General features: G+C 39.6%; 1 protein-coding gene across 1 annotated transcript in view; it reads right to left on the bottom strand.

Moving 5' to 3' along the window:
- EYS (eyes shut homolog) overlaps positions 1 to 21,228 on the bottom strand; it is a gene marked incomplete at both ends in the record, with an annotated part of 1,105,706 nt that overhangs the window by 70,458 nt on the left and 1,014,020 nt on the right. Inside the window, 3 exon segments of the mRNA XM_081140616.1 lie at positions 8,619 to 8,696; positions 8,699 to 8,721; positions 8,723 to 8,788. Coding sequence (XP_080996742.1) covers positions 8,619 to 8,696; positions 8,699 to 8,721; positions 8,723 to 8,788 — 167 coding nt within the window.

Below are 21,228 nucleotides of genomic sequence, written 5' to 3' on the forward strand. Positions count from 1 at the left end.
AGTTGTTCTTATGAATTATGTGAAACATAACTTGCATTTACCCAATTTTATGAGTGAAAATTCATGTTAAATGAGCATGTGATTTCTTATCAAAGTTGAGTACTTTTCCGGACGTTTAAAATATTGAAAGGTCATCATTTGGTAAAAGGACAGAGGGGAAAGCAAGGATCAAGTCATCTGATACATTGAGGGAAAAAACACACCACATCCCTACGTCATAAATGCATAGTATAATTTTGAGTATTTTAAAATTTTATTAAATTGCAATGAAGAGGAGGGAGTAAAAATAGCCCCTACTTAAACTTATTCTGCTTAGTTTAGGCCTAACTAAAGTGGTTCTTTGTGTTTGGAAATGCCTCCCACAAATGGACACAGTTCCACACAATGGTCATAAAACAGATGCACATTTAATCCTTGACTTTCTGCAGTGAGATTGCTGTGGTGATAGCTGAGGTTATAGTCCCCCTCCTCCTGCACCCATAGTAATCCTGTGCAGCTCAGTTAGTATGAGTTTAGAGAATGCAAATTTAAGTAAACTTAATTGAATTGTGGTAAGTGGGTGGTTTTAAAGTAACTTTAAGAACAAGAATAAAAGTTTTTGAATATGCCACTCCATTGTTTCTTCTAACTATATCAACTAATTGGAATTATATAGCAAATTTTATATATATTTATATCCTAAGCATTTCAAGCATAAGTTGAAATCAGCTTCTCCAAATTAGCTCTATGAAATCAGTGGAACAAATAAAATTCTCAGGCTGTGTTTGAAAGGGAATTGTCTAAACCAGTGATTGCTAAACCTTTTTGATCATGGTCCATATATATTATTTATTTAAAATTATATTCATATGTGAATATAATATGGACATCATAAAATACAAAAAATGGAAATTATAAAATTAAGTTAAAAAAAGAGAAGTAATATTTCTGACACACTGTGAATTCCTGAAAGGGGGGGTAGAAAGCTATATAATGTTTTAAAGAAAGGCTGATGTCAGAGAGATCTGAGTTCCTGATTTACCCACCACTCATGAGCTATTATTACTTTTGATTAGTTACTTAAATTTTCTGCACCTCGTTTTCGCTATCAGCACAATACAAATAATGACATACCTCATGGAGTTATTCTCTGGATAATGTAGGAAGATGAATGTAAAAACCCTTAGCTGAGGGCCTGGCACATAGAAAGTGCTCACTACATGCAAGTTCATTTCAACACACTCTTTTTTATGGAGCACCTGATTGTACTAGTGTGCCATGATTATTTTATTATTTTATTTCTTTAATTTGAAAAAAACTTATAGACTACCTCTTAAATAGTAGGCATAGTAGTTAGTAGGTTCAGGGTAACAGCTTAGATGAATATTCCAAAGAACTGTCATATAATTTTCAATTCAGCAAAAATTTTAGAACCGACCATGTGGCAGGCAGTGTGTGCTGCTCTAAGGCAGATGTGATATCTGCGTTCACAGAGCTCACAGTTTGAGGCTGTGTTTATCTTTTAAATGGCCAACATTTACAAGACAAATACAAAATGTTGTGAAGATATTCTGACAGAGGGGTGTTGAGCTGGGCCTGCCCACGCCCGGTTTACACATCATTTTTAGTTCTTATCTCATCCTAAGGAAAATAGGAAGCTGCTTTCAAGCTCAAAGTCATGAAATGACAAAATATTAGAAAAGACACAGTATGAGCACATCCGTGTATAAACAAAACCCCTTTAACTGAAGAGCTGCTACCATTGTGTAGAATGGAGGCAATTTACATCACAGGCAGGCATCTCTAGCCCTGTTTATTTCATTCCTGACAATCGATAAATTCCATTGTCTCGTCATAAAATGTTGACTGCATAGTTTTTCATGTAGCATAAATCAACTCAGACTGTAATCAATTTTCCGTTTCTGTGAAGAATTTTTTTTTAATGTAGCCAGTGTGTGTGTGTTCTTCATTGCTTGGTACCTGGCAGGTGCACCGCATTAGCACAGCTCTCAGACTGACGGAGCATAACCGGATAGGTGTGTAGGACCCCACAGCCCGGACTGACGGGCTGCAAACTGCAATTCTCCGGTGAGCTGTGGGATAAACTGCAGAGGTCTCCATTTCCACACATGGCCGACAAAATCAATTTGCCGTAAATATATTCAGGAGAGACAATTCTGCCCCGACGCATAGTCTATCCATTTTAAAGGCATTTTTAATAAGCAGGAAATGCTTGTGTTGGGAGGGAGAAATCCGCGAGGTTGCTAAACAATGACAAAGTGCCGGAATGAGCAGAGAGAACATTTGGCCTTTAGAGTGTAGTGCTCTACTGACAGTGTTCCAGAAGCAAACGGCAAGGGTGTGAGAGGGAATATTCTGTCCTCTGCTGAAAGGCAGACAGTAATAGCTGCATGGCTCCCTAGGAACGGAGACGTGAAAACCTACAAACTAAGCTGATCTTTCATTAGTGTGATTAGTTGGGGATAGTTGGAAGGTAAGAGGCAATGTTTCATAAGTAAGATCTGAATTTTGCTTTCTAAAGTATTTTTCTAATTTGGCAAAAGATAGTTTTTCATTTTGCTGTTTAATATTTCTTTTACTATATTGGAATAATATTCATACCACACTTTCATCATTTTATAAAATGTATTTTATAAACTTATAGTTTATTAAATCGTCTAGACTGAAATAAGATAAATAAAATACAAGAAATTCTATACTTTCTCTCTCTTTGAGAAGGAGTCCAAGGGCTCATGAACAAAATCAGAAATGTTTGCAAAACATAGGATATAAAATTCAGGGAAATTGTGACACTGATTATATCAGTAAGAATTAGGTTTAGCCTCGTAAAACATAACATATGACAAAATAACAGAGGTTTAAGCAAGACAGATTATTTCTCCCTCATTAACAATAAGTCTGACAGTGGGCAATCCCTGACTGGTATGGTTAGCAGGGATTTAAGCTTTTTCATCTGTTTGCTTCTCCATCCTTAAGAAGCAAATAGATGAAAATCCCTTAGGTCTCCTTGAGATGACTTCTGGAATTCGAGTCATCTCCTTTACACTCTAGGCTTCAGAAAGGAGGCAGGCTGGGGTCATGTTGCTCTTAGAGTTTTCCAGGGGTCAGTACAATACTCTAACACTTCTGCTTATATCTGATTGTTCATAATTTAGTCCCATAACCACATTCTGCTTTAAGGGAGTCTGGAACATCTTAGCTGGGTATAGTATAGCCTCCCCTTTCCCAAATCAGGTGTGTAGAAACTAAAAAGGTCAGAATATATTGGCCAAACATCTAGTAGGCCCGTCAGAACTGATGTCATTCCCTAAATCAAGTAGCTTATTTTCTTGCTGTTTTTAATAGATGCGTGTGTATGTGTATGAATGCACATATGTGTATAAATATATAACTAAATCCAATAATAATCATTGGTAGAAAGCATAATGCATGCAGATAATGATTATAGCATTAACTCTACACACACGAGTAATTTCTAAACCTAATAAAAGCCTTTGACCAGAGCATATTTCCCAGATATATATGTTTTAAAGACTCATTTGCTTATAAACATAAAATTGGTAATGATCATTGGAATAATAATTCTAACTTCGCTCTGCTGGGACAGCCACTTGCATAAATAGAATAAACATGTCATTCAAAATGTGAAAGGATTGCACTGCAAGAGTCTATCAAAACTACTTTTCAAGAACATTTTTGTGCACATTACAATATATATATTTAAGTTCTGCTTTTTTTTATATGTGCCAATCTAACTTATTACTCTTTACAGATGCTGAAATAGGAAAAAAAAAAAAAAAGAAAGGCAGGAGGTATGCACCTTCCCACTGAGAAAAAGGTGAGGCAATTCCCTCAGTTCTTAAGGAAGGGAAAATGCAGACCACTCAAAGGTTGCCTTCTACTCAGAGCAAGAGGAATCACTTTTCTGAGTGCTTTTTTGTGTGGCACAATCACCTCCATCTCCTTGCTCCCCTCTGTGATTGGAAGTGATCTTTTAACATTTCTTTGCAAACAGAAGCTTTAATACAGGATTTAAACGTGGTGGGAAATGAGGAATATCGACATAGGTTAAAGAGCAGGGTAATCAAACAGCTGTTGAGTTGGAAAGGAAAAGCTGGACCACATCAGAGTGCATGCTATCAAAAGAGTTACGAGCTTACATGACAGAAAATTACATGTACTTGAAATATGCCTTTGCAAAATGCCAGCCTGACAGTAAGCTGTTTTATAGAGGTATCATGTCCTTAAACAGCCAGGTGATTATCTGTGTCCCTGGAGCACTGCTTTCTTCCCTGATTTTCTAATACCCAGGCTGGTCCCTAATCACTGCAGAGTGTCACCAACTTAGAAAAAATTCTTAAAAGGAAATTAATTTTGATTTCCTTTGACATCCTAGAGACTTTCTTTTCAGCTGGGATGAATCCAGCCTTCTTTCCCACAATGACAAGATGTGGCAGTTCTCTGTGAATGTGTGAATCCTGGCTTGACCGCTGTTAGAAAGCAAAAGCATTTCCTATGTGACCAGTAATGTGTTAGGCACGCTACATAAATGATCTCATTTAGTTCTCATGCAATCTATAAGGTGGGTTATATTATTAGAATCATTGAAGTTGAAGAACAGAGAGACCAAGTGACTTGCCCAAGATCACTCCCCTGGCTAGTCAGCAGTAGAATGGGGATTTTAACCCAGCCAACTATTTCCAGGGCCTAGGCTCTCAGTCAGTGCGTTATATTGCTTTCTTCAAAGGCTGTGTTGCATTGGGACAACCAGGTTGGGAGGATAAAGTAAATTAATTCAGAAATATTTATAGAAGAGCCACCGAGGGTGAGAGATAAGATAAAGCATCCCCTCCCCTTTGTTTTTAGAATGATGTGGCTAAGAAAACAAAAAGATTATTCTTGCATCAAGATAGGCAACAGAAAGTGTGGATGAGGAGCACAAATGTGGAAAGTAAAGCATTTTACAAAGGAAGGCGGCTGGATGTTTTCCATTTGCAGTGTTTGTCTCAGCTCCAGTCATCACTGCCAAGATCTCCCCAGAATGAATTCCCCCATGAACACATCAACAAGGTAGGAAATGCCATAATTATATTTTTTATTATCCCCCAAAGAATACACTAGTGTGGTAGAGAGGGCTATAATTTAAAAGAAAAGTGCTATGTAGCAGACATAACTGCTGATGAAATAAAACAAGCTTATTTTTCATCCTCTGGTATTAACAAAAACACAAAGATAAAAAGGGGATTCTCAGATATTCTTTGCCTGTTCTAATGTGCAGTTGTAATTGGGCAACAACTTTGGCTCTTGGGTGCTCTGTGCTTTAATTTGATGAATAAACATATATTCAGCATGTCCTGGACAATCTCCTGGAGGTCAGACTGGTAACACTGAATGGTCCAAGAAGTGATTTGGGCGCCACCTCACACTAACGGATGGCGTAAAGAGAGCATTGATGTCTGCTTGATGCAGAGTTGGCTCCTGGAGGCAGCTGACACGCGAGTGAGCACGTTAGTGATTGTTATGGAATATTGGTACAATAAGCTCTCCTTCCTTGACCTCCAGCTTCTCTGAAGCTCTTGCCTGAGGGGCTTGCAGGAGCTTGCACCCTAGCCAGTCTAGCATGGCAATCTAGAAGTGTGGGAACATTAACGTCCTGTAGGGCAACCATCAGTCGAAAGGAACCATGAGTCAGAGGTTAAATGCTTCTCTCTTCTGTCTCTTGAGCAGACAATTCTCAGACTCATTCTATACGTTTCCTCATAAGATCAGACAATTCTGAGACTCAGTCTAGATAGCTCTTCTTAAGATCCCAGTAGCATTTACTCCATAATGGGCCTTTTTATTGACTTTCTCTCTTCTCCTATTTTATTCTCTCTAGGACTTCACTCCACTCCTGTCTCTTGGGATCATTTCCAAAATAATCTATGTGGAGGCAATTCTTTATTCAGGTTCTACTCTTACAGGGAACCCAGGCTGAGACAATGTGCCATCATGAAAGGAACAATATATATGGGCTGAAAGATAACAGAGGGTGTTTGTATGGAGATGGTATTGTTATTTAGCATGGGTTTCTTTCCTCTACCAGATCCTTAAATGTTGGAATCCTGGAGGGCTTCATCCTAGGTCCTCTTCTCGTCTTCATCTACAATTTCTCCTTAAACGATCTCTGGTTCTATGCTTTTAACCACCCCCTCTATTTTGATGACTCCCCTAATTGTATCTTTAGTCCTGACCTCTTCCCTGGGTACCAGCATCATTTATTCAACTGCCTACATATCATCTCCATTTGGATATCTAACAGGCATCTTTCCCATCATCTGTACAAAGTAAAACTCTTGTTTAGTTCCCCAAATGCCCTGTGAACATCCTGGTATGCCTCTAGTCTTCCTCATGGCACCACCAACTCCTACCTATAGTTCCAGCAAATGAAATCAAGAAATCTGGATGTTCTCGATTTAGCTTTTCTCACATGTTTCCCAGCAAGTTCTGTCAATTCTATCTTCATTTGCAGAATCGACCTCAAGTTCATCCACTTATTTCCACCTCCACTGCCATCACCCTTGTCTTAGGCAAAATTATCTTTTGTCAGGATCACTGACAAAAGCCTTCTAAGATCAATCTCTATACTGCAGTCAAAATGTTTTAAACAACCACATATGCACCACTTGCCTCTTTAAAACATTCCAATGGCTTTTTAAGGAACCCAGAAATAAAAGTCTAGAACCTTCTTATGCTCCCAAGGCCCTGTATGATCTAGGCCCTGCTTATATTATATGTAATTTTCTCCCTTGCTCCTTTAGGCTCCGGCCATTGTGGCAACTTTTTCATTTTTCCAAAAGGCTAGGTTCTGTTTCTTCTTCAGGGTCTTCCATTTTCTGAACCTTCTTCCTGAATAGTTTCTTTTTTTTCTGCTTTTTGTATGGCATGCTCCTTCTTTTTTAGGTCTTGGTACAAATATCTCTTTGCCTGGAGTCATTCTTATAGTGAGCACCTGTCTAGAATAGTGCCCCAACCTGGTTACGCTATTGCTTCTTGTTTGTTTCCTTCATAATTCTTTTCATAAATTTATTTTGTGTCCTGAGCCATTTTTATTTTATCTTCTCAATTAGAAGGTAAGCTCTGTGAGGGTAGGAATCTCAGATGAATCTGGCATATGTGTGGAATATATTAGTGGGTAAGCTAATTACTTTGAGACATTCCTCTGGATGGGTTCACGCAGGAATTTCTTTTTAGCTTCCTCTCTTCCAGCTACACATAGACCCATTGTTTCAATTCCCTTCAAAGACATACATACCGAAAACTTCAGTGCCTTTTAGTCCCAGATTCTTCTTTATTCTACTTTCAGTTTTCATACCTACTATATCAGGGTGTGGTTCCCAGCTTTTGGATGGGTCAGTGAAGGCTGGATCTGTTTGTTGGTGGACAGAGGGCCTGGGGCCCTGTGCTCACCTTGGCAGCCTTATTCTAAAATTTGGTAATAAATACCTCCAGTGCCAAAGGGGTAAACTTTGTTTTTATCTTTATGATAAAAATAAATACAAAACATGTCCAGTCCTGAGTTGATTAAATATTAATATCAATTACTTTTCGTTATCTCTGAAAATGTTTATAGACATGTTCATTTCTGTATGTCGAAGCCAACATTGCATTCTTAGGCAATTTGCTCCTTAAAGCAATCTTGTACCTTTTTATAATTTAGGGCTTCCACACGCTGGATTTTCCTAAGCAGAGGCACCTGGCTATTATTTGTAATTTAGATTCTTGGTGTATAATAACTACCATAGGCTTTGTTACTTTAAACATAAACAACTGGTCTACAATACACATATTTGTTAATTATATCCCCAGTTTGCCAAAACGACGTAAAATAATTTGATTTCATACCTTGCACCTGATTTTCCTTGTTCGTCTTTAGGCATCAGAATGACTAAGATTTTATAATGTGGAGACTTTCTGTAATCTAACCTCAGGGAAAACTCATTAGCTCCTTAGTAATTACTTGATGGGTGTGAAAAATACCTGCTCAGTGACCAGTCTCATTAATGGATCTTGTCTTTTTAATTTTTTGCAATTACAGTTTACATTGAATACTATTGTGTACCAGTTTCTGGTGTACAGCTTAGTGGTCAGACAATCATACACCCTGCGAAATTCTCTCCCTGGTATTCCAAGCACCCGCCTGGCACCATACATAGTTACCGCACTATCATTGACTGTATTCCCTGTGCTGTACTTTACATCCTCATGTCTTTATGTAGCTATCAATCTGCACTTCTTAATCCCATCATTTTTTTCACCCAGCCCCACAAACCTCCTCCCCTCTGGCAAACATCAGTGTGTTCTCTGTATCTATGAGTCTGTTTCAATTTTGTTTATTCTGGTCTTTAGATTGCACGTATAAGTGAAATCCTATGGTATTTGTCTTTCTCTGACTGACTAATTTCACTTAGCGTAATACTCTCTAGGTAATGAATCTTGTCTTGACTGACTTGGAAAGAACCAAGAAAACGATCTGACGTATTTGATCAGTCGGGTGCGGTCCTTGATTGCCCTGAGCGCCCTCTGCTCTTTTCGTCGCCTCTACCTGTGCTCCACGCTTAATAATCCAGTGCTCTCCCCGTCCGTGCAGAGGAGCCCAGACCTCCCGCAGGGGCAGAGGCAGACGACGTCTGTCCCAGATTTAGGAACACAGGTGGCCCGTTTCTACATGGGTTGTTTCCACGTTGCAAACTGGCACAGCTTGCCTGGGTACAGCCTTGGACACTCACAAAACCAGTTTTCACTGTTGCTGAGAAGACAAAAGGAAATATTAATTCAATCAGAAAACAATGGATCTTTCATGCGCATACACACACGCATGCATGCACACATGTGTAAATAAAAGTACAATTACGTCTTGTCTAATTGGGACCTTTCCGCCTCCTTTACTCTTTCTGAGATATTTAACTTTCAAGCATTTGTAGCTGTGTACTTTGCATTGAAAGCAGATTAAGAGCTTTATAGATCGCCTGAAGCCACGAATTCTATTTTAAGCCATCTATTTTTATTTTTGACTTATCTCATCCTCTATTTCTCACTAGGTGCCTTTTCAGAGCTTTATTAAATATGCGTGGCGTTGCCTTAATAAGGTGCTTCAAATGCCTATTCGGAAAAAACCGTCTTAGGCTCAAAGCTCAGAGAATTTCAGGCCTGGTGACAGTTCTCCAAGAGGGCCCTTGTGGTAATTTGGAAAGAAAACCACAGTGGGGAGCTGTGATGACTATACAACTCACTGGCTGAAAATATGGTTTGGTGGCCCCAGGGTGGGAGTGCCTGTGAAAGCTGTGCTCGGGAAGACCCTCCTCTCACCTGCTGGGGAAGCGTTCTCCGGAGGGAAAGTCACTTGGAGTCTGCTCTTCTGCCTCCCTGCGTCCGTTTCCCTTTTTAAAGAAACAAGAGCCTCAGTGTCCCTTGCTGACCACCCCTCCATCACTCTCAGTCCACTGCCACCGACAGGCGGGGCAGACTCTGACTCTTGCTGTCAGTCACAGTGATTAGTGCAGGATAGATACAAGGGCCAAGTCAGATCAACTGGCTTTTTTTTTAAACTGGGATTGCTAAACTGGTAAACACTGGTGGCATCTGCCTATCCAGAGAAGAGAGCTTGGCTGAGAGTAAATAACTAATACCCAGTAACATAAATAAAAGAAGCTGGGGCAGATAGATAATTAATAATATTATTTGGGCACCAGATCAAGCCATTACTCTGTAGTAATACGAGCCGATATATTTTAACCCCCCTTTTAAGTTTTTGAGCCAATTTGAGTTGGCCTTGTGTCACTTGCTACTAAATGAATTGCATTTGATATTAATGTCCTTTCCTTCCTTTTTTTCTTCTCATTACCTTAAGTCCACACACTTTGCCATATATAGATCTTTAGGGTTTTATTTTTTCCTGCTTACATCTTATCTTCTAAAAATGACTGCAAGCTCTTAAAGATAGGTGCCAGCAGTCCCCCAAGAATTAGAAAGCTGGTATATTTTGTCTTTTTGACTCAGCCTCTCAATCTAGTTGTAGATCTTGCCCACACCATGGATTTTCTCTTACACTTCTCACCATTCTGGTCTTTTGATGCCTTCTTTACATATTTTAATCCCCTTAGTCCGAAATAAATTCACTTGCTGGAAAGCTTCAGATTCTTTCATACTAATGACTACCTGACTTTGAAGTCTGAAGAGGTTTCCTTTTCCAAAAATGTCTACACTTTTATATTAAATTTCTGCTAATGGGATAAAGCATCATGGAGAACCTTTACCTATCAAGATCGCAGACACAGCTAGCTTTGGAGGGCTGTGGGGCTCTGAGGCCCTCAGACGTTGCTGACACATAAGGTGATCAGTAATTTACTCATTTTATAACTTTGATGGCAGCTCGCATAGGGCTTTACACATAGTATACAGATATAGAATCTCATAGGTTTCCAGGGTTGGGTGAAAAATAAAGACCAGTGTCACTAAGATGGTTATAAAGCACCCTAGACCATGCTTCTGTTTCTGGGCTACAAACCAGAGTTTTGAGGACCGTTGAGCCAATGCTATTCCTCATTGCCCAAGAACTGTGGTAGAAGTATGTAACCAGGCCACCTAGCGGGTGTGGAGAGACCTTCTGGTGTGACTTAAAGTGTTAGTTAGGAACTTAATGTTTGGGGCCACGGATAAACTTAATGCAACTTCGTTTCCACTCACCTGACTTGGAGTTGAAAGCCCAGTATTAAGCATCTGTACTCTGCACTCAGTCTAGGAGTGCAACACTCTTGAAAGCTGCACTCTGGAAGGACCACATTAGTCTTCTTATAGTAAAGGAGAACACCACGGGGTAGGAAAGTCAAGCAAATTTAAATGTTGGCTGATTGAAGTGCTTTAATCACACAGACCTCACCATATTTGAGATGCAGGAAAGATGCTTTCATGTTAAAAAACAAGGAAAGCCCTAATTTTAATCATGTGTTATTGATAACTCAAGCTCCTTTTCCTTTCTGTTTTCATCAGGTGTTGGGGAAAGTTGGCTGCATAAATCCACGCGGATATGACTAACTGCGCGCATCTGCACATCAGCAGGCAGCAAGAGCCAAGAGAAAAACAGAAATTCTATAGAACACACTCCAAGAAAGGGGAAAATCACGGTATCTGGCTAACCAAGGGCAAGTATCTGAAGGAAGCCCTCAGGCCAATCTTATAATTCTGTACCATTTCATTAGAAAGAGTCGGCTTTAACCAACTGAGGTTTTGCCAGATGATGGTGCCTGTGTACAACTCACTTCAAATTGTACCTTCAAGTCCAAAGGACTTCCAGATATTTTACCAAGAGTTGTAATAAAACCTGTTTACCACCAGCTGTGTAACACCTGGACCTAAACATTTCTCTTATTCAGATTTTACCAAAGATCCTATTACTAAATCCCAATTTCTCCAAAGCTAGCAGGTCAGCTGTTTCTACCACCACTCAACTCAGGTTGCTGCCTCGCCACATGGAAGCAACTGGCAACGTCAGCCAGGACAGGGATGCCCCGAGGCTGAAGAACCTTACGTCATATCCACTTTTGGAAAAAGTGATTGAAACATGTCACCTTCCTTCACCCAGTTTCCTTTAAATGTTGTAACACTGCCGGGAATTTGTTGGCTGCTGTTTAATTAGTTATGGGAGAATATAGGCACATGAAATAAAAACTTTCTCATTCGAGAAAGTTTTAAAAAGCTAACACTTCCCAGACCTACGAACCGTACAGAAAACTGTTTTGCAAACCTTCCTCTAGGCAAGTCAGGGCACTTTTCTGAACTAAAAGTAAGTGTGGGAAACACCCCAGGCATTGGTGAGGTTTATGCCTGTACACCAGAACACCATATTTATTGCCAGTTGCTGTGAACCAATATATTTGCTGTGCACCTGCATTCCTGACAGAGCCACGTGTCATGGGATATGTAAGACTTGTCTTTGCTCTTCGTAGGGACGACAACGTAAGTTCATGAACTAATCTCTGTAAGACACAACATATGTTATGTGAATTTACATGCATATTTCAACAGTGGTGAGGATTTTAAGGCCTTAAAGCTGGTCTCTGGACTGGTGCCAGAGAGGATGTTCCATGTGGCTCCCCTTGAGAGATTTTGATTTAGGAGATTTGGGGTCAGGCCCAGGATTCTGCATTTAAAAAATGTCATCAGGTGATCCCTTTGCATGGCCTACTTTGAGTTTATGCCAGCTCCCCTGAGACAGATTTTCTCACCAGAGCAAAAGCCTGGTGGGCATTAGTGACTACTGTGTCATTAATAGGATGCCAGGGCATTTTAATTTTCTCTTTTTTGGGCTGCATTTTGACTGACCTGTATCTGAAAACACAGTAAGAAGATTAGAGGGTTTTTATTTTACTAGTGTCATTTATGGTCTATTGCATGTACATTATATTTAACAACAACATGAAGTAGGAAAAAATTCAGTCAGTCATTTAAAAGCTTAGTTAAAAAAATGTCACTTATCTAAGTGTATACAAACATCTATATAATTGGGCACTGTAACCGCTCCAGCATATTCGATTACAAGTCACATTATGGTTAGCATATCAAATGACGGTCATTAAGTTTCTATGGGTATCAAAAATTATCTTTAGAAAATTGACCTGTTTAAAAAAAATCGAAGATGTTAGTTTGAAAAGGGTGCCCCCTATTTACATAACACAGCAAGATGCCTCAAAACCTTCTAGAACTAAAAGGACTTCTGCATTTATTAACTAAAAAAAATAACTCTCCTGCACTCTTGGTATCTAACGGATCATTAGCGGATTTCAAAGTTTACCACCCGCAGTGTCAAGAGTGGGAGGCTCTCGGCAGGAAAGTGTGCAGAATGAATCCTTATGAATTATGTCTCTAGATACTTCTGAAAAATAAAATTACTATCGGCAGAAACAACCCATCTCTGTGTATAAGCTGCTCTATTTATAGAACCAAGCACAGGCGTAAGAAAGAATGCAAATGAGAGCCCCAGTAGCTGTGGCTCAAGTGGAACGTTCGCTCTGTTTTCATGAATATCATGCCGCAGTAAGAGTCTGCTGATTCCAAGGCGATACCCGCCTTTCTCCCAGCTTCCTTAAAATGCTGAGCTCTTTTCAGACGAATTGTCAGCTGTGTGTGTAACCTGGTGCTCCAGGACCACACAGAGTCTTTCTTTGTCTCTAAGAGCTGCCCCAAAGGGTAACTTCTCATAGGAAGGCACCTCATCATGTTTAACATTTTTTCATTTTAAAAGTAGCCACAGGTGAAAATAGTAGGAAAAAAATGATGCAAAACCAAAATTATCCTAAGGTGGCTTAGAAAGTGAACTTGGAGAACACAGTCTGTGTAATATACCCATGAACAGAGAGCTCAGGGAAAATGTCCTGCTTCTGAAGCTTTTTGCTTAATAAAAGATTTTACTTAAGGTAGACACACGGAAGATGAAAAAGGGTAAGAGCAATAATAAACATGGTAGAATCACACGTAAAGAAAGAATGCACACAGCCAGTAATTCACAAACAATATAAAAATGGTTTTGTTTCTTCTTGTTCTAGGGCCTGTCCAACTTAATCTCGTGGGTATTTTATTGAATTTACCTTATAATCTGCCTCTCTCTCCTGTCTCCCTCCTTCTCTCTTTTAAAACCATGGTTCACTTTACAAAAAAGCCTTTATTGGTAATGACAGGTGATCAGAAATTTCCTTCTCCGCAAAGGGTGTTTACATTTCTTTTGCCTGTAACCCACTAGTCCTTAGGAAGTTCAAGCTTTGCTTCCAACGGAGGAATCTCAGTAAATATCAAACCCCAAAGAGGGAGCTACCATGGTAAAAATGGCCATCATCTAAATACATTAAAGGAGATTTGCATGACAATGTGCCCAGGCCAGCGCTTGGCGCTGATCAGCTGCGCGTTGTGTGTTAGGGAGAGGAGGCGGCAGAGGTGAAATGTAGTTAGTGGAGCCTGAGTCAGTTAACGGGGGTGGGGGGGTGGGGGGGGGTTGTGGGGGTAAGAAAAGAGCGGAGTCTGGCATGAACAGAGGCGGGCTGGGAAAATATAATGATGAATTAATAATTGTCAAATAAATATATCATTTTTATGTTGACAATTGCCTCCCCTCTACAATTAAAAAAAATATCTCAGCGTCATAAGATTAGACTTTGTGCCTAAGCAACAATTTCATAATAGATTTTCTTACTCTGTGCTCGTTGCAGAATTAGCCATCTCCCGTCCCCTGCACTGTACGGGCAATTTGGGCAGAATCTAATATAACAGAATCAGTAAGTGCAGCGCTTATGGGTTCTCAGATAATCTCCTGTAAAGATAATGTGCCTATTTGAACGCTATTTAAGGCTAGAAGAGTTTGTATAAGCTTTTAGAATGCTATTTTAACTCCTATTAAAAAGAAGCAAAAAAATTCTCTTAAAATATTTAAGCCCACGAAGTGCTGTTTTACCCATTCCCTTGACCTCAGTGGTGTTCACATACATACAATTTCTACTCAGCTGTTTCCATGGTGAATTCAGCTGTTGTCAGGAATGTGGAAACACAGCACGCAATGATGATGGTTGTTCTTTTCTGATATTAGGAACTATTTACAAAATTGCCTTGAGGGGGGGAATTTATTCCTCACAAGCATAAGAAATAGTGAACAATAACTCTTTAGAAAGATACACATTGATGAACAAAGAAATACTCTTTGTGAGCATCATTACATTCCTACATTGAATTTGCAACAAGAAATTGAGTTTTTTGCAATTTCTCACTTAACTCCAGGCCCCCTCTCTCCTCAAATCCATACTCTAATTTTGGGTTGGGAAAAAGCAAGAAATTCATCAAGCTTGATCTTAATCTATAGTTTACACCTGCCACTTAGAACAAGAATGTGACATGTGGAACTGTCCCAAATCTTTTTATATGGAGTTGTGCTCTGAACAATACAGACCTGAGATTACTGACTGGCAAGATGTTTAATGCCTACCCCCTGAACTACATGGTATATTTTGTTTATAATTCTGAGGCCCAGACACAAAATTTGGTGCACAATTATAAGGAACAATATGAAATTTGCCACTTAATATTTACCCACTGGACAAGAGTTCATTTCCTGAGTCCCACACCCAGTCAGACCTTGATCTCATGCAGTTCCCTCCTTGTACCATATCTGCACATTTATGTTAGTCCAGATAACATTCCCAATTCCTTTGGCAAAATTTGGCATTAATTTTGGCTTTGACTTTTTTCATCCTTCTACCAAGTACTTGTTCAGATCTTTCCCAATCTCTAAGCCCTGTGTCCCACACTCACAAGAGATGACTTCAGTTCCCACTCTACAGATAAGGTTGCAGTCATCAGCATCAACCCTTGACTTCCCACACCATCTCTTCCTGACTTATTTCCCCATCTTTTTTTCTTTTACCCCATGTTGGGGTAAAGGATTTTGGGCAGGGAAATAATTATACTATGTTTTAGAACTGTCATTCTGGGGAAAATGTATTGGAGGGGCACTGAGAGAAGAAGGGTCTTCTTTTCAAAGTTCAGATAGTCTTTCCTCTCTTCTTACTCTTATTGGGGGCTTGTGCTGGAAACTCAGTGGTTTCAGGAGCACCCCCTCAGTTGAATTCTCACTGAGGGTTCAGCCCATGCTCCCGTGGCTTCCCAGCTAGACTCAGATGTCCCGGGGGCAGATTCCTAGCAAGTTTTAGCAGTTCCTCAAGTGTGGCTTTTCAGTGAGTTCTCCCAAATCTTTAGGGGGTGGCTTGATGTAGAGTTGCACAGGCCCTCAGTGGGCAGGATCTTTGAAAGTTCAGTAGCCCTGTGGGGGGTTTCTCAGTGAGGTCCCTTGCACGCCAGAAGACAGCTTCCCAATGAGTTTCAGCAGCACCCCTGCAGGCGGCTTCCTTGTTTTTTCAGCACCCCTGAAGGTAGCTTCCTCTGGACCAGTTCTGGTCTGTGGAACCTCAGTGAACTTTGCTACATCCAATGACCACACTCTATCCAAGGTGGTCTAAATACCAGCTGGGGTGTGTGTGTGTGTGTGTGTATGTGTGTGGGTGCGCATGTGCGTTACAAATTTGTTCCTCCCCCAAGTGTTCCTTTTCAACCCTAGAGGTAGGGATTACAACCTATATTCACTATTCCTAAACTCTTTAAAATATTCTTTACCTTTTAGAAGTTAATCTTGTTATTAGTTAATGATTCTTTTTTTTTTACTTTTACTTTTGAATCAATTTCAGAGCTCCCTATTGTCAGCACTCCAATTTATCCATTGTTTATGTTTTGCCCTATATTCTCTCTCATTCTCTCTTTCTATATATAATAAAATCATTATTAAGCCATTTAAGAGAATGTGGCAGATATCATGCCTCTTTATCCCCAACAACTGTGTATTTTCTAGAAACAAGGATTTTTTTCTTACAGTGTAATTTTCAAAATCAGAAAATTTAACACTATTCTCATATCATTATCTATTCTGCAATTCATATTTAAATTTCAGTCATCCCAATAATGTCCTGTACTTCAATTTATAGTTGGTATATCTCTTTAGTCTCCTTAATTTTGTAATCTTTTCTTTGTCTTTCATGATATTGACATTTTTGAAGAGTTAGAGGATCAATTTGGATTTGTCTGACGTTACCCCAGGATGGGAGCCAGACTATGTATTTTTAGTAGAATCCTACGTAAGTGACATGTGTCCTTTTCAATACATCACAACAGGAGGCCCATTCTGTCTGTCCCTTTTATGGCAATGTTAGCTGTATTATGGTGGTGTCTGCCAGATCCACTGTCAGGTTACTGGTTTTCGAATCAATAGCCAGATGAAAAGATACATAGAGCGAGGTCTTGAACAAAGGAGCTTCTGTCCTTGTGGAGCTTGGGGGCCAGCACAGTGGCCTGTGGACGTGTTCTGGCTCCCCAAACGTGGACGCTCTTTGAAAAGGCTAGTTGATAATTATTCATATTAAACTTGCCTAAGTTAACCATGTGGCTTTTGACCCCTGACTAGACCCTGAGTTACGCACAGAGAAGCCATTTGGGAGGAGGTTACTATGGAAATTTAGTGGAAGTGCAGATAAACCCAATGGATGTGGGCTTGGAGAGAAGTAATCTGATAGATGCTTAGAGGAAAAACATCTACCTAACCTGATAATTGGTTTCTGGTTTGGACAACTGATTAGATTTAAAATATATATATATTTAATATATCTTTTATTGATTTTGGAGAGGAAGGGAGGGGAAGAGAGAGAGAGAGAGAGAGAAACATCAATGATGAGAGAGTCATTGATCGGCTGCCTCCTGCACGCCCCTGACAGCGGATTGAGCCCGAAACCTGGGCATGTGCCCAGACCGGGAATCGAACCTCAGTCTCCTGGATCTTAGGTCGATGCTCAACCGCTGCTGAGCCACACCCAAATGGGCAACAACTGATTAGATTTTGATGTCATCCTTGGAACTGAAGAATACAGATTTGGGAAGCAGAGGGAGAATATAATGAACTCATTTTTTATACATATATTATTTGAAGTATCATGGATATCCTCGTGAGTATCTTAAGTGGTATTGAAATAGGTTATGAATATAAAAATACTTCGGTTTTGATTAAAATTAAGAGCGCCTATGGATTATAACCCTAGTTGGTGTTGGGAGAAAGGCAACTGAAGGAAAATAAACTTTGGCTCAAATACCTAAAGAATTTAAAGTGCTGGACCAGGTTCTTACCATATCAATGAAAATAAGAAAGGCTGCACTGAAAGTATCCATTATAATTTTGTTATCACTGCACGGTAAGATATCCACGTGTGTGGATCATGGTATGGCAAAGTTCTTTTTAAACTTAAATGAATACATATTCTTATTTTATTTTAAAATCTTTCAAATATTATATTTATTTCTGTATACCTTTTAAAATTAAGTTTATTGGGGTGACATTGGTTAATAAGATTATATAAATTTCAAGTATACAATTCTATAAAACGTCATCTGTATACTGCCTTGTGTGCTCACCACCCAAAGCCTGGTCTCCTTCCATCACTATATGTTTGACCCCCTGAACCCTCTTCTACCCCCCAATCTTCTTTAGTAAATACAGTTACGTACCTGCCTTAACAAACTGTTCTTCCCGAAGACTGGTTAGTTTCTTGGGGACAATTGTGAACATAAAAGCTACATCCATGAAGAAGAGCTGACTGAACAGAAAGCATCCCAGCTCATTTTAATGCAACTGTTGACGATGACGACAACATCAATGATGATAATAATTCATTATAAAACGAAGCGTCTGGGATGAGTGATGACCTGGACAGGATGTCAGGGCAGCTGGCTTGTGAAACTCTCCAAAGCAAACTGGGGGTATGTACAGTTGCTCTGTGTTTCGAGAAAGAACATTTCCCCTTAGCCTATTGTTACACCGAATGTACTAATTAAATGTAAAGAATTCCCACCATTTAAAGGTTAGTTTAATAATTCTGAAGGATAATGGCTGTGATTTTATTTTAACTGCTTTATTTACTGTAAACCCATTCTATGGGGGTTCAAATTTACATACACTTAGGGCATGATGTTAGCGTAATAGTTTGTATTAAGTTGATAAAATTGAGATTCAAAGCTTAGAGAACTGAAAACAACTTTCCTGAGAAAAGAACTGCCGATAATACATCACTGCTTTGCTACCTTTGATAAAAGTGGGCTGCTACTTTTCTTTTTCTTTAATCTTGAAAGAGATAATTTGAGTTTTAAATACAGGAGAGGAAGTGGCTTCAGTCTTTTTCAATTAAAAGTTTAAGTTTTCAACTTTTTGGCACTGGAAAAAACTAAATCTCTTCTTGGAACCAGTTGACAGGAAGTTAAAACGGACCACGCTATTTCTTTGAAAACCGTGTACAATGGCCAGCCTTCATCAAAAGGTGTTTTCGGCTGGAGGCAAGCTTCTCAGTTCAGTGACCTTATGGATGGTAAAGGACAGTTTAAAAGGCATTTATACCTGTTTAACACTTTTTTTTTTTTGACACTATTAGATGTAACAATTTTCTTTTACATTCAATGGATAAAAGAAGAAATAGTCAACTTTCCCTGCTGTTCCAATAGTTTCAATTAGTTTCTTTCCCCTCAATTGCTCCATCAGATGGGCTAGATAAGATTTCACTATTTGGGGGGATCATTTTAAGCCTCTTTTCCAGCAGTTTGTTATTTTTACAGCTCCAATGATTCACCATAAAATGCGTCTCCATCTGCAGGAAGCAATTCCAAAATTGCTTCCCTCAACAAATCCAAAACTGCAAGGCTCACGATAGCACAGAAATAGACCCCGTTTGGAAAGGGATTACCTATTGGGTGCAGGGAACTGTTTTCTGAGACAGGTTATGGCATGGAGCAGATCTCTGAATGGCAGAGGCAACTTTTATTTTTATTGAGAATCATTTGAAGTTTTGTTTCCTTGGTTTTGACTCTTTTTTTAGAGAGATAGGAAGTGAGAAGGGGGGGAGAGAGAGAGAAACATCGATCAGTTGCCCCCGTACGCATCCCGACCAGGGACTGAACCCGAAACCTGGGCATGTGCGCTGACCAGGAATCACACAGGCAGCTGCAACCTTTGGTGCACGGGATCACGCTCAACCACCTGAGCCACACTCTCTAGGGTTTATCTATTTCTTGGTATATAAAAAAGTGATATTTCCTGGTAACTAACCTATAAATGTAAGTTATTAGTTGTTACAAACACTCCAATCCATTTCATGCGGAATTAAATTTTTCTCAGCAGCTTAAAATTGTATTTAAATAAACACATGCTTAAATTCCTTTTTCTCAGAATTTATTCAATCTTAAATTGAATTCATTTCAGAATCCATTTCATTTACAGTTAATCCCTAACACCCCTTCTCCCCACCTCCAACCCACACATCCGCCCTCCGTGGCATATAGATATAAAATACCAGTCTTCAGCATGGAGAAGTCATTTCTATTTCTCATATAATAGAGTCGAATTTTTGGCATAGATTTTTATCTACGCGGAAGTGTAAAATGGCTGAGAAAATCTTGATTTATTGTAGTTGTAAAACAGATTCCAAAAACCAGGTCAGGAGATAGAGCTGTTTGCTAGTTGAATCCTTAGAAGCTATTGCTGTCCTTGGGACTGACATAGGTTAATTATTCCACAGGATTTTTAAAGACTGGACACAATTTATCTTAATACTCTGTCAGCATTTTCCTGAAACTGACTTGTCAGCCTTTCACACTAGAAGGAAGAGACACACTAGAACTTCTAATTGGAAAATCCTGCCATTGCTTTCCACCTCTGATATCTCCAACGAAGTCCTCTCTTTCTCAAACAAGAAGAAAGGACTAGCTAATCTGGAAGTTCTTCAGGAATCATTTATTATCAAAAGAATTGTTAGGGACAATCCCAGTTCTTTCACGAAACCTCTAGGTTCAGAGGTATATCATGATATTGTGTAACAGACTATTTAAGGGATACCTGGTTTTACTACAAAAGGCATCACTCAAGTCTCCAGTAAAGAGCTTCACACAAATATTTTTCAGGGATGCACCATTTGACAGAAGCAAGGCTGTCCCGTTGTGCGTGGTCTTGCAATAAAGCTTCTGGAAGGTGGCGCGTAGCCTTCACGAGGGGCAGGGGCAGGCCTCCCACCCACGGTGGCTCAGTTAGTTTGCTTTTATCTCGAATCATCCATTTGTCTCGCATGCAGCCAACACTGACTGGACTGCTCTGTCCCAGGCACCGCTAGGCACCGTAACACTGCGGCGAATGAAAGCGATAGTGTCCCATGTTGTGTTGAATTTACAATCTGAACGAGGCCAGAGGAATTAAACAATTGAGTGTAAAATTGCTGATGATGTTTACAAGGAAAGAATATCCGTTGTGCTGCAGGAGAGGACAGCAGGGGCATCTCTGAGATGAATGGTCAGAGGGGAATTCTCAGTGGTGTCAACGTAAGAAACATTCAAACCTGTGAAGAATTTTTGTGAGTTTATTTGAGCCGAACTGTCGACAATTTCGGGGAAGCAAAATCTCAACGGATTGAGATAATCTCCAGAGCATGACAGTTTTGCCCCTTATTTTATACATTACAATCAAAAGAGGAGACGTTAGTGGGTTACTTGAAATCCATTGGTGATCGATTAGGGAGGTGGGAGAGGGCAAAGGGGGGGCGGCTCTGGGATTGGATGAAAAGTGAAATGATGGACACA

This window comes from Miniopterus schreibersii, assembly GCF_964146895.1.
Source record: "Miniopterus schreibersii genome assembly, chromosome: 6".
In the NCBI taxonomy this organism is placed as follows: domain Eukaryota; kingdom Metazoa; phylum Chordata; class Mammalia; order Chiroptera; family Miniopteridae; genus Miniopterus; species Miniopterus schreibersii.